This window comes from Scardinius erythrophthalmus (genome assembly GCF_964197995.2).
Source record: "Scardinius erythrophthalmus genome assembly, chromosome: 12".
NCBI lineage: Eukaryota > Metazoa > Chordata > Actinopteri > Cypriniformes > Leuciscidae > Scardinius > Scardinius erythrophthalmus.
In genome coordinates this window covers 7410005-7425036 of record NC_138232.1, presented here as the reverse complement: position 1 = coordinate 7425036, position 15032 = coordinate 7410005, and the positions used below count along the sequence as shown (strand labels likewise).

Here is a 15032-nt window from a genome sequence, read left to right as displayed (position 1 = left end):
GATTAAAATATCACTCAAGTAAATCAGACGTGTTTCTCGCTATGAATACTTACGTGCTTACTGCTCAGTATACACTTTTAAACAAGTATACTTTTGACAGTATGATATATTGGTTTTATTTGGCAACTATATGTAGTTCTATGTGTTCAAAAAAGTTTTTTTTTTTTTTTAAGAAATGAATAATAGGCCTACTTTTATTCAGCAAGGACACATTAAATTGATCATAATTGACAGTAAAGACATTTATAATGTGGCAAAAATATATATATTTCAAATAAATGCTGTTTCTATGAACTTTATATTTATCAAAGAACATTAAAAGTAAACTTTTAAATGTTTTGGTAGGCCTATGTATCTGGTATTCCATACAAACAGAAAATATGCATACAGTACAGCCTACCTAAAACATGGCAAAAACATCTCCAACAGCTGTGTGTGATTAAGAGTGTTTATTGTATAGCCTAAATGAATGACTGCTGTTGCTATTGAATGCATATACGCCTATTTGAATAACAAAAGTGTAAAAAATTAAATGAATCCAGTCTGGTAAGGTCTTGAAGGCAGTCTCCAATTTCCATACAGATTTAAATGGAATGTGTGTGAGTCAGTGTAAGGGTGTTCCCCAGCAAGAGCATCCCATCTCAGACTTTAATGTGATTATGTTTGACACTGCCTAGTTACAGTGATGTTTTCCTCCTCTGTCCATTATGGTAACTATTCATTATGTCTAATTGTTAACATCAGCATTATGATTTATTTTGTACTTTTTCTGATGTAAGTTTTGGGGATACATGGATAATTTTAGTGTTTGTATTTCCATAGCAATCAAAACCATGGTTTCTGTGTGTATTCAACTACAAAAAAAGTTGAATGATTCAAACAGTGAACCCTGAAGCACTGCTGACCCTTCAGAAAAAAACTCTGATCATATCTTTCCAGAAAGTCAAAGTCAAATAAATACCAAGGAAACTGTAATGCACACCCATGTATGATAGTGCCAATGTGTGCAGTATTTTCTTCCTCTTTTATCAGAGAATCTGAATGTCCTTCTTTTACCTCAACTATTTGAAACGGTCAGAAAAGGGGTCATAACAGACTCCAAATGTGCTCTGTGCCGCTCTTATCTCAAAAACACGCACTCCACCCATTTTCTCCTCATCTGAGGAAGGAGATAAAAACTCATTCAGCCGTTCCTTATTTATAGCAGAACCTGCTCTGTTTTTCATCAGCTTGTCCACAGCCATTAAGGTTCAAAGTGGGTGAAGTTCAAAAATGGCAAGTGGTTAGTTGTTCTTTCCATCGTTTCCTGAACACTGTAAAAAAATAACTGCTAGATATAACATGTAAGTGTACAGTACTGTTAAATGTACTTATTTGGGGATTAAAAAGAACAAATCATCTTATAATTTATAGTGAAAAGCCATAAACTGACATTCCTAGAATTCCCTTTGTGACACTTCACAAGATGGTTTTTCATTTTAATTCTTTATAATTCTTCTCAGTTTTTTTTTTTTTTTTTTTTTTTGTCAGTTATGTAGGCCTATAGGGTTTTATGTTTTGTGACTCTTTCTCGTCTGCCCCGGACATTTTGCCAACTGTTGCTTTTCTTTGATGTTAATAATCAGTTGATATTAACCGTGTTGAACTGAAAGTATTGGACTGTTTATGCCAAAAATAAAGTGCTTTGGTTTATCTTTCGCTGACAGTTTAAAAGGTGCAGTAAGCAATTTCTGAGGACCACTGTTGAAAGTGGATCAGACCGAGCAGCAAAACACACTTGTAGCCAATCACTCATGAGGGGGGAGGTGCCTGTGCTGCATAGCGGGAATTTGAGGCGGAGCTATCAATATCCTTTTGGTTAGGGGCGTGTTTGTTTTGGTGATTTCTTTTCTGTTATTTGAACTGTTTGGGGAAGTGGGTGCCATTTTCTTTGTATTTAATCTGTTTCTCCTGTTTTTTCTTTTTTTTTCTTTTTTTTTGACGGGAAGTACTGCTGTTTTTCGTTTCATTTTGTTTTTTATAATAGGTCATTTTAGGTCATTTAGGTCATAAAAGATTAAAATTCAGTTATAACCTTTTTATTTATTAGTTTGACCTTGCTCCCTCCTGAAGCTTTTGTTTCCCTTACATTTTCTGTTTCAAAAATTATTATAATTTTTTTTGGGTGGCTCTTTTTTTAGAGCTGCGACTGGAGATCAAAAGTTCCCCACGGACTCTCTCTCCTTTTTGTTACCTTAATAACTAGACTTCCTGAAGGGAGTGTTCATTGCATTATTTTAGTGTCATGTATGTTGCCATTGGGGAAGGGAAGGTAAGTAATGTATAACAGTATTGTGTTACTCCCTAAAAAATAACTAATTGTGTTACTTGGTTTCTTTTTTTGGAAAGTAATGTGTCACTTTTTCTCACTTGGGCTGGGCTTGCTTGTTTTTTAACAAAACAAAACAAAATATATATATATATATATATATTTATATATATATATATATATATATATATATATTCTGCAAATTGAAAGGCCCTTTCACACCAGAATTTAAAGGGGTTGTTGAATATGATTTCACTTTTCTAACTTTAGTTAGTGTGTATTATTGCTGTTTGAGCATAAACAACATCTGCAAAGTTACGATGCTCAAAGTTAATAGCAAAGGGAGATATTTTCTTTTAAAGAAATTGCTTTTTAAGGACTACAAACGGCTGGCAGGGACTACACGACATTCCTCCCGGGTTAGTGACATCACAAACGCTAAAATTCACATAAACCCGTCCCGGGAACGCGATTTATAGATTATCAAGACAGAATATGCTATTCAATGACTAGAAGATACCTACACATAAGCTACATAAATTCACCAACTAACCATTCAGCTCCGCCCCGTGTTCTGGGAGCTGCAGCTCATTTACATTTAAAGGGACAGACACAAAACCGGTGCGTTTTTGCTCACCCTCAAAAAGTGACAACTTTAACGTGCTATATAAAAATATCTGTGGGGTATTTTGAGCTGAAACTTCACATACACACAAAGGTCATTATACCACCACTTTAAAAGAATAAGCCTCGGCCTGAAGGAAATGCAAAGTGAGATTAAATACAGTAAATTTGTGTAATTTAACATATTAATTATTGCAGATTTGCATAATATTCTGAGTTTGCATTTCACTGTTTTTATTCATTTTGAGGAACACTGAATCTGTTTTTGTGCAAGTGAGATGAGTAAATACATGCTCTCATTTAGATTAGATCTACAAAAGCCATCATGTTCACACAGCACAAAACACATGCTAATCCTGTAGCTCAAACAGTAGAGCGTTGGTACTTGCAACACCAAGGGCATGGGCTCAGATGTAAGTCGCTTTGGATAAAAGTATATGTAAATGTACACAGCTATGCACTATCATGATTTCTCTCAACATGTGGGAAAGGAGAGGTGTCAGCCAATAAGGAAATATTGAAAACAAAATAGGAAAATAGGAAAACAGCCAAATAGGAAAACAAAGTCACTTGCTTTGTTGTTGTAACCTGCTGTTGTAGATTTAGTGAAGTAATGCATTACTTTCTAGTTACAAGAAAAAAGTAATGTGATTACGTTGCTCACGTTAGTTGTAATGCGTTATCCCCATGGTTACAATGATGGCGTTTACCTCAGCTTAGTTGTACTTGTGATGAACTTTGATTCGTGTGTCTTTCTTTTTAACCCCATGTTTTATGGAGATTGTCAGTATATGTTAAAGATACAAGCCTTTCTAATTCATCTAAAAAATAAAAAATAAAAAATAAAAAAATAAGTTTAGCCTACCTGTTTAAAATGATTTATGTGAGTCTGCATACAGTTTCAAACTGTACAATTTACATGTTGTACTATAAATATTTTTATATTGTTACTGTATTTTTTTTAACATTATTATTCTGGCAACCGCAGCTGCCAGTTTTTTTTTTTTTCTGTAAAAATGTTATTGTAATACAACTTTACAAATGTACTTTGTAACTATAGCACAGGTAAACATTTCAAATTTAACAAGAATACAGCTGTGCAATCTTGAATTATATAACTGTAATATACTAAAATATTCATTCGTTCAAGCGTGTAAACTTTTATAATACCATACAAGCTGTACCCTCACTATAGTGACATGTTTCAATGGAAACGACTCGTTAGTGACACCTGGTGGCAATTCACAGAATCCGTAAGGACTGCGTGTTAAATAATCTTAATACATTTTACCTGTCAGACATTTATTATCCATTTTCACCAGTGCTCCAGTGGTTTGCGATACATTTATCGGCTCTTTTATATCTCTGCTTCCGCCTAAAATACCTCCTTCAGTCTCTACGGGACTGAGTACTTTTACACATCGCTGAGCAATCATGAAATGAGACAGCAGTGTTCTGCTTAACTCAGCAGAACAAATGCTGCTTAGACTGGCATATTTCTTTACAGTAAGCCATTAAAGTAGTCTACACTTTGTGTGTGACAGGCCATAGGTTTTATCATCTAGACAATGCTGTAGGCGTGACAGACCGGGATAACACTTTCTGTAGACAACTTGAGCTGGGATAATAAATGTCACAGTCACAGTCATTGTGTTTTTTTTTAATCGTATGGCTTCAAGCCATCTTAAAATAATGAAATTAGTCAAACTTATCTGTGTGCGTTCGTCTTGGTCACACTGCCTTTTCTTTTCCAATGCTCAGCAGAAAATGATCTTAATTGAAATGTGCTGGTGTTAAATATAGAAACGATAGCAATTAACTAATACTTCACAGGCCTATACTTTGATAACATCATTATTCTGTCGCGGCAAGTCACAAAATTGAGATTTTTCTGAGAGTCGGACACATCTGTTTTAGAGTTCAAATGAGCCCACGTGTGCTTGACTAACCATTGAAGTTCATTTTCAGTAAAAGTGGGCTGTTGACCCTTCAAGGGTTAGTTCACCCGAAAATGAAAATTCTGTCATTAATTTCTCACCTTCATGTCGTCCCAAACCCTCCATTGACAGCTACACGCAACTACCATATTGACACTTCAGAAAGTTCATAAAAAGAGGTCGTAAAACTAATCCATATGAATTGAGTGGTTTTGTCAAAATTTTCTAAAGAGACACAATCACTTTATATGGTGAACAGATTGAATTTAGGCCTTTTTTCACATATAAACTTTCATCAACTCACACCAGTTGTGGTAAATGGAAGCTCAAGCATGTTCGATTGACGTGCGAGAACCAATAAGGTTCATTCTTGTGTTACGCAGCACGTTTGAGCTTCAGAAAGAACCAATGAGGTTTGTGGCCTGTCAAGCAGGTTCAGTTGAGTTTGCCGATCAATGTTTATATATGAATAAAAGCCTAAATTCAATCTGTTCGTATAAAGCGATCGAGTCTCTTCATAAAATCTGAACTAAACCGCTCAATTCATATGAATTAATTTTAAGATCTCTTTATGAAGCGTCAAAGTGGTAGTTGCGTAGCTGTCAATGGAGGGCCAGAAAGCTCTCAGATTTCATCAAAAAGATCTTCATTTGTGTTCTGAAGATGAACGAAAGTCTTACGTGTTTGGAACGACATGAGGGCGAGGAATTAATGACAGAATCTTCATTTGTGGGTGAACTATCCCTCTAAAGGTTCAGTAAGCGATTTCTGAGAAACACTGTTGAAAATTTAAATCAACACTGTGTGAATATATGCTAGATGTCTATTCTGTGTGTGTGTGATGAAAAATTGTGTTTACACATAGTACACTGTAAAAAAATATTCTGTGGCTTAGTAAATATTACAGAAATTTTTAACTTTATTAACTTAATAAAATCTCTGTATATCGTTTACTTGATTGTTTGAGTTAAACATACCAAAATAATTGAGTAAAAATCCAACAGTTAATTTTATCTAAAATTTACAGATATATTTAAGTTTTTTTCAATAAAATAATTTAGTATTTGACTAACCAATTATTTCTTTATAATATACTTAATATATATGTGAAATTTCTATCAAAATATTTGAGAATGTTTAATTAAACTGATCTGTTTCAAGAAACAAAAAAAAATACTTAATTCAAATCAATATTATTAATATATTTAACACGCTCTTAAAATTGAGTAAGTTTACTCAATTAAAACAATGCCCCTCCCCCACCCTCTGACGTGACGAAAACTCGACGGTTGGAGTGAGCGTGGCTGTTTGAACTCTACAGTCTCCAGAACAACAGCTCTCTTCTCAGCGTCGCAGATTTGGTGCATTTTCACTGTGAAATTCAGGTTGGTGTATGTTTTATTTTATCTATAAAATCATTACTGTGCTTTAAATCATATTTAATGCAAAACAACATAGCCTACAGAGGCGTAATTCGACACCTAAACGAGACGAGAGCCGCGTTTGTCTTTTTGGGGGATTGAAACGCTTTGCATAAACACATGACTGACTTTCATAATGATAATGAATATAATTATTATCATTTGGATGATAAAATGTCCTCAGAACTATCACTTTTTGTTTATTGGCAGGTTATGTCAGTCGCTCGCAGTATATTTCGGCTGTGCCTCAGACAGTGACTGTGAGTGAAACGCAGGACGGTGGTATGAAGTTCAAAGTTCACCCGCAGAGCGCGAGTCTGTCTCCGGCACGAGGACCAGCGCAGATTCGGTGGATATTGGATAACAGAGTGGTTGATTACACTTGAATTAGGCTACCTGAATGTTTAAATATTTCATTTTTACTTGTTAAATAAGTTTAAATGCAGGCAATATTGTATACATGAAAAAACAGTCTAAAATGTGCTGCTGTACTCATTGAAAATAAAGGCCAATGTAATGTATAATGGTGGTTGTCTGGAGTACTATTTTACAAAGGTTTAGAGAAAATAAAAAAGTTAATATTACTCATTAATAAAAACAGTTAATATTACTCAAATATTGTTTTTTTAATGTTTAAATGTTAAATTATTTCTACTCAATTTTATTTGTTAATGTACCAGATGCAGTTACTCAGATTTACTTAATTTTTTTACTTGCATTTACTCAATTCATACAGTATATTTAATTGATTTCACAGCTTTAAAATTTACTCAATTTTTTTGAGTGTAAAAATGTTTCACCAATAAAATTGAGTAAATAATAGTTAAACTTTTTACAGTGTACTGAATCCGTAAATAGGAGAAAAACTATGTGGATTCACCGAGCACAACACTCTTGTAGCCAATCAGAAATAAGGGGCGTATACGCTTATGATAGGGGAGGAGAGAGAAAAGCAAGCGTGGGATATTTTGTAGGAAGACTATGGAAAGAGAGATGGCTGAGATATTACCAAAGAGAAAAGGGTCAGTGGAATATATTGGAAAAAGAAGGGTTATGATCAGGCAAGTGCTATGCACGTTAATTTTGGAAAAGCACCAGAGAAACGTTAAAGTGGGAAGGCCTGAAAACGGACACTGAGGTTGCTTTGTTTCTGCTCAATATGCGAGTAACATTGGTTGTTGATGTTTCACAGAACCAAGATATGCTGTTGTTATTGTTGAATCACAGCTGATTCATCCATACTTGAGCGAGCTGTCTGATGCGCCAGCTGCATGTTAGTGTGTTGTTAGTGTGTTCCGTTATTTTTTTGGGGGGGAGAAGCAATGAAGGGAGGTGTGTGTTTCTATTGGGTAGGGGTGTGTTTGTTTGAGTGTTGATTTCAAATATCAAGTGTTTCTCAGAAATCACTTACTGCACCTTTAAAAGACCATTCAAATAATATAGAAATTTCAAAAATACATTTGATTTGATTTTGCATAAAACTTTACATGACCAGAACACCAGGATATGATTTTATTTTCTTTACACTGACTTTAAATATTTCCTCCCATTCTTAAATAATTACTTAGAAAAATAACGGCACAAATGTACATATTTCTATTCTTGGTTCCGAGAGAGCACTCAGCTATTTTTTATAAAGGTGCTGTACAATATTTAAACATTTACATGAATCAGACCACATTATATTGAGACCATATGTATTTAGTCTAATATGAGGTGATTCTAGGCCTAACTTTTAATTATGAACATTGATATGAGTTATGTACATTGATGCTAACATTGCTTTTATGACATTTCTTCATGTTGTCGAAGTTTCGAAGTCTGTCATATGCACAAAAACACAATATAACACCACCACAACTTATCGTGATCAATAATCTTGTCTTTGTAATTAGTTTGCGTTCTCATCCGCCTTTATATCAAAGCCAAACCCTGAGGTCATAGTCACTTTACACACATATGGAACAGCCGCCAGTCCTTTGGTATTGATAGATCATGTAATTTCCTCTGAATTCACACCTTACACATTAATCTTGGCCACATTTCAGACCTCAAAACCCCAATAAATAAGCCCTTTCAGAAACCTCCCACAACTGATCATGTGATGCAAACATGTACAAAATTAGCTGATGATCATCAAATAAATAGTTAGAAGACATTATACCCGCAACAATCCTATTTTTACTTCATACAGTGATTCTTTTCACATTAGGGTGAATCTCACACACACAAAAAAAACCTGTCTGGGTCATATTTCACCTCCAAAAAAAAAAAAGACACCTTAATTTGCATAAAGACAATGAAGCCTAATGAAGTCTATTCTTAGGATTTTTGGCATTGTGACATTACTTGCATAAAATTTAAGCACGTTTCTCGCCTAAAAAAATCTGTAATTGACCCATACAGTTTGATTTTGACTACAATGATATGCTTTTACAGTATATTCTCATTATTTAGTGCAATATTATATGTATTTATTTTAATATTAATTCATTAATTATATATATATATATATATATATATATACACACACACACACACATCTTTTATATATTTTAAGTGTAAGTTAAAGGTAAAACAGGCATCATTTTCTTAATGCAAAATATTTTTGTACAAGTAACACTTTACTTATTGCTTTTATATATAAATCATTATAAAATTATTTTAAAAATAATTAATTATTCATTTTAATGCTTCTTATACTGCATTGTATGGTGGAATAATTGTAACCACAGTTATAATAAATTCTAATACTTATCTATCCATTAAACACACCTTTAGAAATTTGCATTAAAACATATGACAAACTACCAAAGAATCTGCAAATATAATGCATTTTAACTTTGGTTACAATTATTTAGGAGTGCGCATTCACATATAATGCGTTTTAATGTACTGTACATTATGAATACTTTTATAATGCATCATACTTCAAGTCTTTAAGTAAAGTGTTACCATATTTCCTTTTGAATTTGAGATGAAATATGACCCCTTTACATCCTTTTCGAGGTTCACCCATGTGCATTGGCTTCTGGTGGTCATAAATCAAAGGTTGACCAGCATAAAGTATAGCTTCATAACTGAGGGCTTGAATTGCTTGCACTGCTTGTCTTCATCTTGAGCAGACTGGACATGCATGTACAGGAAAAAAAAAATTAAAATAAAATAAATATTTACTATATTAAATCTGATTTCATAGAATATTTAAAAATACATTTGCATGTACCATTTGTTTTGTGACAAGTCAAAACAGTTGCTACAAGGTAAAACTACCACGGTGCTTAGCAAGAGCCTGGATCTCTACACCGAAATCAATGTCACAATCTGTTATAGCTACATGTATCTATTCATATACATATTTCAAGAAATAAAACATTTGATCATCTTCTTAGTATCTTAAAGCACAAGTTTCTGGTCGTTTGCAGTTATAATATTTGGAGATCAGGGAGTCAAAGACATGGAAGAGAAAGAGAACAGTCTGAAAAGTCCCTGGCGAAGCCCCCAATCATCATAACAGCTCTTATTTACAAGGTTCGGGAACATTAGAGACAACCTGCACGGGTCTTAAAGGCATGCAACAAAACAAGGAGTTTGTGTGTTTAACTTTGCATGCAGGAAGAAAAAAAAAGATTCTTTGGGGTAAGGACGTGCTGTTTTTAACCGAAATAAACTTGCATTGTCGATTTGGTGATTGATGGGGTGTTGTCTTAAATTGCATAAGGAAGGATTGCATTGTGATGTCAAGAGAGTCCTTGTGTTGCTTAATGTCAGCTGGCTTGAAGGAAATTAAAATGGAGCTCCATGCGTTTGACCACAAAGCCTCAGAAATTGCCTGTCGGAGATCATTAAGCAATGATCTCCATAAAGCGGTTTGGATGAAGCCTCATGTTGAATCAGTCTGTTTGTGTAACAGTGAGACTGCTGATTACAAACATTTATAAATGATTTCAATGAGAAGCTCATGCTGACCACTGTCCAAAGAGAAGGACATGAACGTGGTTCACGTCATAAGCGAAGCCTGTACGGCCCTGGATGGGAGACCACCTGGAGAAAAACAAGGTGTAAGGCCAAAAACATATTTGTGGAAAGTATGTGAACAAACGTGTGAATGCTTGGCCTACGCACTGAAGGTAGGCTACATATAGAGCTTGCGTTATTGTGGCGGTTATAAACCTCTCTATTCAATCGGGTGATAAAGGTAAGACCTTGGGATGTCTGTGCCTTTAAAACCAGATTGTTTATTACTCGGATAGCTAGCTTTAAACAAGTCAAAAGCTAAAAGTTGGCATGAAATGAAAATTCACTGTTTATTGTGAGCAATTCATTGACTGCATGCTCCCATTCAGACCTGCCTCCATCCAATCAAAATTTGATGGACAGAACCAAGTCCCTGACCAGCATTTGCTTTCTATGGATGCATCATTTCAGTTGAATGACCCACAATTTCAGTAATCGGATCATATTATAAATTTTCCACAACCTGAGTAAACTCAAAAAAGTCCTGAAGCTGGTTGTGTACGTTTTTGAGTTGTCCCAACTTGATTTTTTACAGTGTCGGCACCCCGTTAAAAGAAGTTAGGCAATAACATTCTGCACAAGTATGCAAGTGCACTTGTAAATAATACTCCCTTGAGTACAAGATGTTTAGCCAATAGTTTTCTTCAAATGAATGTGCCAATAAACCAGATGTGTTGTAATTCAGGTAGCTAGCTATAAACATAACTTGCTCAGCAAGATTAGCTTCGAGATGTTGCTCTACCATGACAGTAGTTTCTGCTAATGTGCCTTATAATGCATGAATAACGATGTGTGAAATCTTAGCTAGAAGCATTTGCGTTCACGTACGTCCATACTGTATGTTTCTGGTCTTAAACCTTCTATTCCCAAGTATCCTCAATCTGCTCGCAAACATCTCGCATCACTTCCTCGTGAGTGAGAATGCGCGCATAACTAGGGATCTTCCAAAGGCCATTGTTTAAAGGTCCTGGGTGATCAAACACTAGACTCGCTCTAGTGGTGACTGAAGCTGCATCTGTGGTGACAATGTCGTCACTCTCATTTTCTTTGCTTTTGTTTTCATCCTTGTCTGTAATCATTTCCTTGTTTTCTTCCTTTTGATCCCTAAAAGATCCCTTTTCCTTAGTTTTTTTGCTCTTTCTGTCTCCCTCTGGTTTTTTCTTCTTTTGGGTGCTTTTGAGCTTAGCTTCCCCTATTGGCTCAACTGCTTCATCGTCTTCTTTGCTCCTCACTTTTCTCTCAGCTCTCAATCTCTCCTCCCGTTCTTGGGCCTCACTTCGCTTCCTTCCTCTAGATTCCTGTTTTTTCCTCCTTTCAGCGTCACTTTTCCTCTGGTCCACGCTCGTCGTCCCCTTTGTGCGGCGTTCCTCTTTCTGTCCCTGCGCTTCGCCAATTACCACTTCCTGTCCTTCGCGCTTTGACTTCTGGGGGCTGACTGAGCGACTGTGTTGGCAGGACTTTCTGTTCTTGTGGGAGTCTTGAGTGCTTTGTTTCAGATTTTCTTTGTAGCTGCAAGCTTTGTCTTTGGCTTTGGATGGGCTTTTGGGTTTTTCCGTTTCTCCGAGATCAAGGAGATTCTCTGCGGACCGACTCTTAATGCGGCGTTGCTGCGAGACTCTGGAAGAGCTGGTGTTTCGTGGTTTGGCACTTTTCTCCCTATAGCTGTCTTTAGTGCGAAGATCCTCGCAGGCCAGATTCAAGGAGCCGCGAGAACGGGCAAAGGAGCTTGTCAGGTCTGGCGTTCCCTTCTTCGCTGAGGTGGATGATGGATGAAGGAGAGGAGAACTGAGAGGAATGTTGGATTCCGGCAGATCAGGAAGGATAACATCTCCTGTAGAACCTAAGGGTGAAAAGATTTGCAACTAATTAAAGCCTCATTAAAATGTATCATGATAACCTATTTTTTTGTGCTTAATTCCAGAATGCTAGGTTGTTGTGGTTGTCTGCACATGCATTGCTATGTAGTTGACAGGAAGTTCTGGGTGATTGCTATTGTGTTTTAGGTGGTTATGATGTAATTGCCAGTGTATATATTAGAGCTGCACGATTCTGAATACTTTTTTTTGTTTCAAATAGAGATCACGATTCTGAACAGCCAATTAAACAAAATAGCATTTCATTTACTAGAGGTTCTAACAAAATATTAAGTACTGCAGTCAATTTAAAAATGTCTAATTAATATGAATGAATTTTTTTTTTATATATAAATCAGTTTTGAATGAATGATTCAATGACTCGCTCATAATTTTTTCACTTGTTTCATTACTGTATGAATCAGCGTTTTTGAACGAAACTCTTGAATGAATGATTCAATGACAATACATTTTTAACAGTCACTTGTCGCCTGGTGTAATCGATACAATCGTTATTTGAAGTGCCAGTATGATTTTGTCAAAGGTTTAATAAACACAGGTGAATTGTTGTCGTTTAAGAATAAGATCACGTGGGTGTTTGAATCAAGATTGCAATATTTTAACGATTAATCGTGCAGTTCTAATATATATAATGTCCTATTAAAGGGATAGTTCACCCAAAAATGAAAATTCTGTCATCATTTACTCTCCCTCAAGTTGTTCCAAACCTGTATGACTTTCTTTCTTCTGCTGAACACAAAAGAAGATATTTTGAAGAAAGTCGGTAACCAAACGACTGATGGACCCCATTGACTTCCATAGTAGGAAAAAAAAAATACTATGGATGTCAATGGGGACCAGCAACTGTTTAATTACCAACCTTCTTTAAAATATCTTCTTTTGTGCTTAGCAGAAGAAAGGAAATCATACAGGTTTGGAACAACTTGAGGGAGAGTAAATGATGACAGAATTTTAATTTTTGGGTGAACTATCCCTTTAATATAAACTTGGACAATAAAGCTTAAAAAAAAAGGTTAGCAATTAGGAAGCATAGAAAGTGTAGTGAAAGTCCCATTACCAAAGAAAAAAAGACCAAGAGGAAAAGAGGCTTTTAGTGATGATGTTCCTGGGGGCAGTAACACATCGCAGATGAGCTTACACAACCTGCACAGAAGAGAAAAGAAAGAAAGAAAGAAAGAAAGAAAGAAAGAAAGAAAGAAAGAAAGAAAGAAAGAAAGAAAGAAAGAAAGAAAGAAAGAAAGAAAGAAAGAAAGAAAGAAAGAAAGAAAGAAAGAAAGAAAGAAGTTAGTAAGTAACTTGTGTGGTCTTGATGTTCTTACAGTATGCTTGTATATCAGCCGCAGCAGTATCCTGTGTTTGTGTGTCATTACTCACTGTTCTCTGATAAGAGGGCTTGTGGTCGCAGTAACAGTAGCACTTTGTTTCCTCCAGCTTGGATCAGCTCAATGGCTCTAGTGTGACTGATGCCTTGTGTCTGTTCTCCATTGATCTCCACTACCTGATCTCCTACCTGCAGAGACACGTTCAGGCGTAAGATCATCAAACACATGAAAAAACAAAAACAACAAAAAAAAAAAAGTATTCAGCTTTCTTAAAACTTTCCTTAACTTTTTACTACATTTAAATGCACTCTGCAGATGCTTCACTAAAATTGCAGCAGAAGATGCATCCACAATAAGTGAGTTATTAAAGAGTGGTGTTCTGTACTGACGTGTATCCTGCCATCTTGTAGAGCGGGGCCGTCCTCAGCCAGCCGCAGGATGTAGAGGCCCATGTTATACTCTGTTCCCCCTCTCAGACTAAAGCCAAAACCACGAGGACCGCGCTCCAACTCAACCGCAATACAGCCCTAGGTAGAAAATACACACAAAATGCAATTTATTCCAGTGATGGTATAACCCTGGATTAAATTACTTTAGTCTTGGCTTAAATACCTAGTATATGTATAAAGTATGACATATATTAGGGCTGCATGATATTAGAAAAAACTGACATTGCAATATTTAGCTTTTTCGCAATATATATTGCGATATGACAACAATTTCAGAAGATGATTTGAATGGCTCTATTTGTTAAGAATAAATTGTTCTAGGATGATTGGGGTGATTTTGTAGCAGAGCACATCTGCATAGAAAATAATAAACACATTACAAGCATAGATAATAATAATACACGGAGCAATTCCAAGAGCGTCCTCGCACGCGCCATCAGTGCTCGGGCCCTAATAAATACAATAGAACAAAGATACAAAAGAAATAAGCAGTGCTTTATGTTTTTCAAGTAAATCTAACAGTATTCAGGTACAGAAATTGAATTATCAAATGTAAAATAACATTGCAGTCTTCACTGTATAAATTAAATATAGTTAATATAATTAATGAATTAAAGGTATAGCGGAGGTTTTTCCCTAATTTTAGAAAAGAACCGCCCTCTCCACTTTTTGAAAAAATGCACATGCGCAACACTCTACCTGCTCCCGAGAGGGAACGCCTATTAAACGTGTGCACGAAAGAGCATGCACGAGCTAATCATAGCTTACATTAACTTTTACTAGCAATGATTTTAAATGTATTTCTCCAAATAGCATGCCAAACTTTCCCTGTCAAGTAGAAACTTCGCGACTGAGGCATCAGTGGGAAGCCCAACCTGTGTTTTGAGCGCACGCCATCGTGTGAATCGTGTGCACGAGCACGTACGACGGCCTTACGTAAACATATCACCAGAATGATTGACACTTAGGAGGACCAATAGTCTTGATGATCCACCCGGAAAAAGAAAATCCTCCGCTATACCTTTAATATTTACCTTATACAGTATATTCTCTTTTGTTGTCTGATTAACATTGGTGACA

At 35.7% G+C, this 15032-nt stretch overlaps 1 protein-coding gene across 1 annotated transcript in view; it reads right to left on the bottom strand.

Annotated features, from left to right (window-relative positions):
- Positions 1-11024: 11024 nt before the first annotated feature.
- The window catches only part of magi3b (membrane associated guanylate kinase, WW and PDZ domain containing 3b), a gene marked incomplete at its 5' end in the record, with an annotated part of 117858 nt that continues 113850 nt past the window's right edge, over positions 11025-15032 (bottom strand). Inside the window, 3 exons of the mRNA XM_081380059.1 lie at positions 11025-12147; positions 13556-13691; positions 13893-14030. Coding sequence (XP_081236185.1) covers positions 11168-12147; positions 13556-13691; positions 13893-14030 — 1254 coding nt within the window. The 3' untranslated portion in view covers positions 11025-11167. The remainder of the gene's footprint in view (positions 12148-13555; positions 13692-13892; positions 14031-15032) is intronic.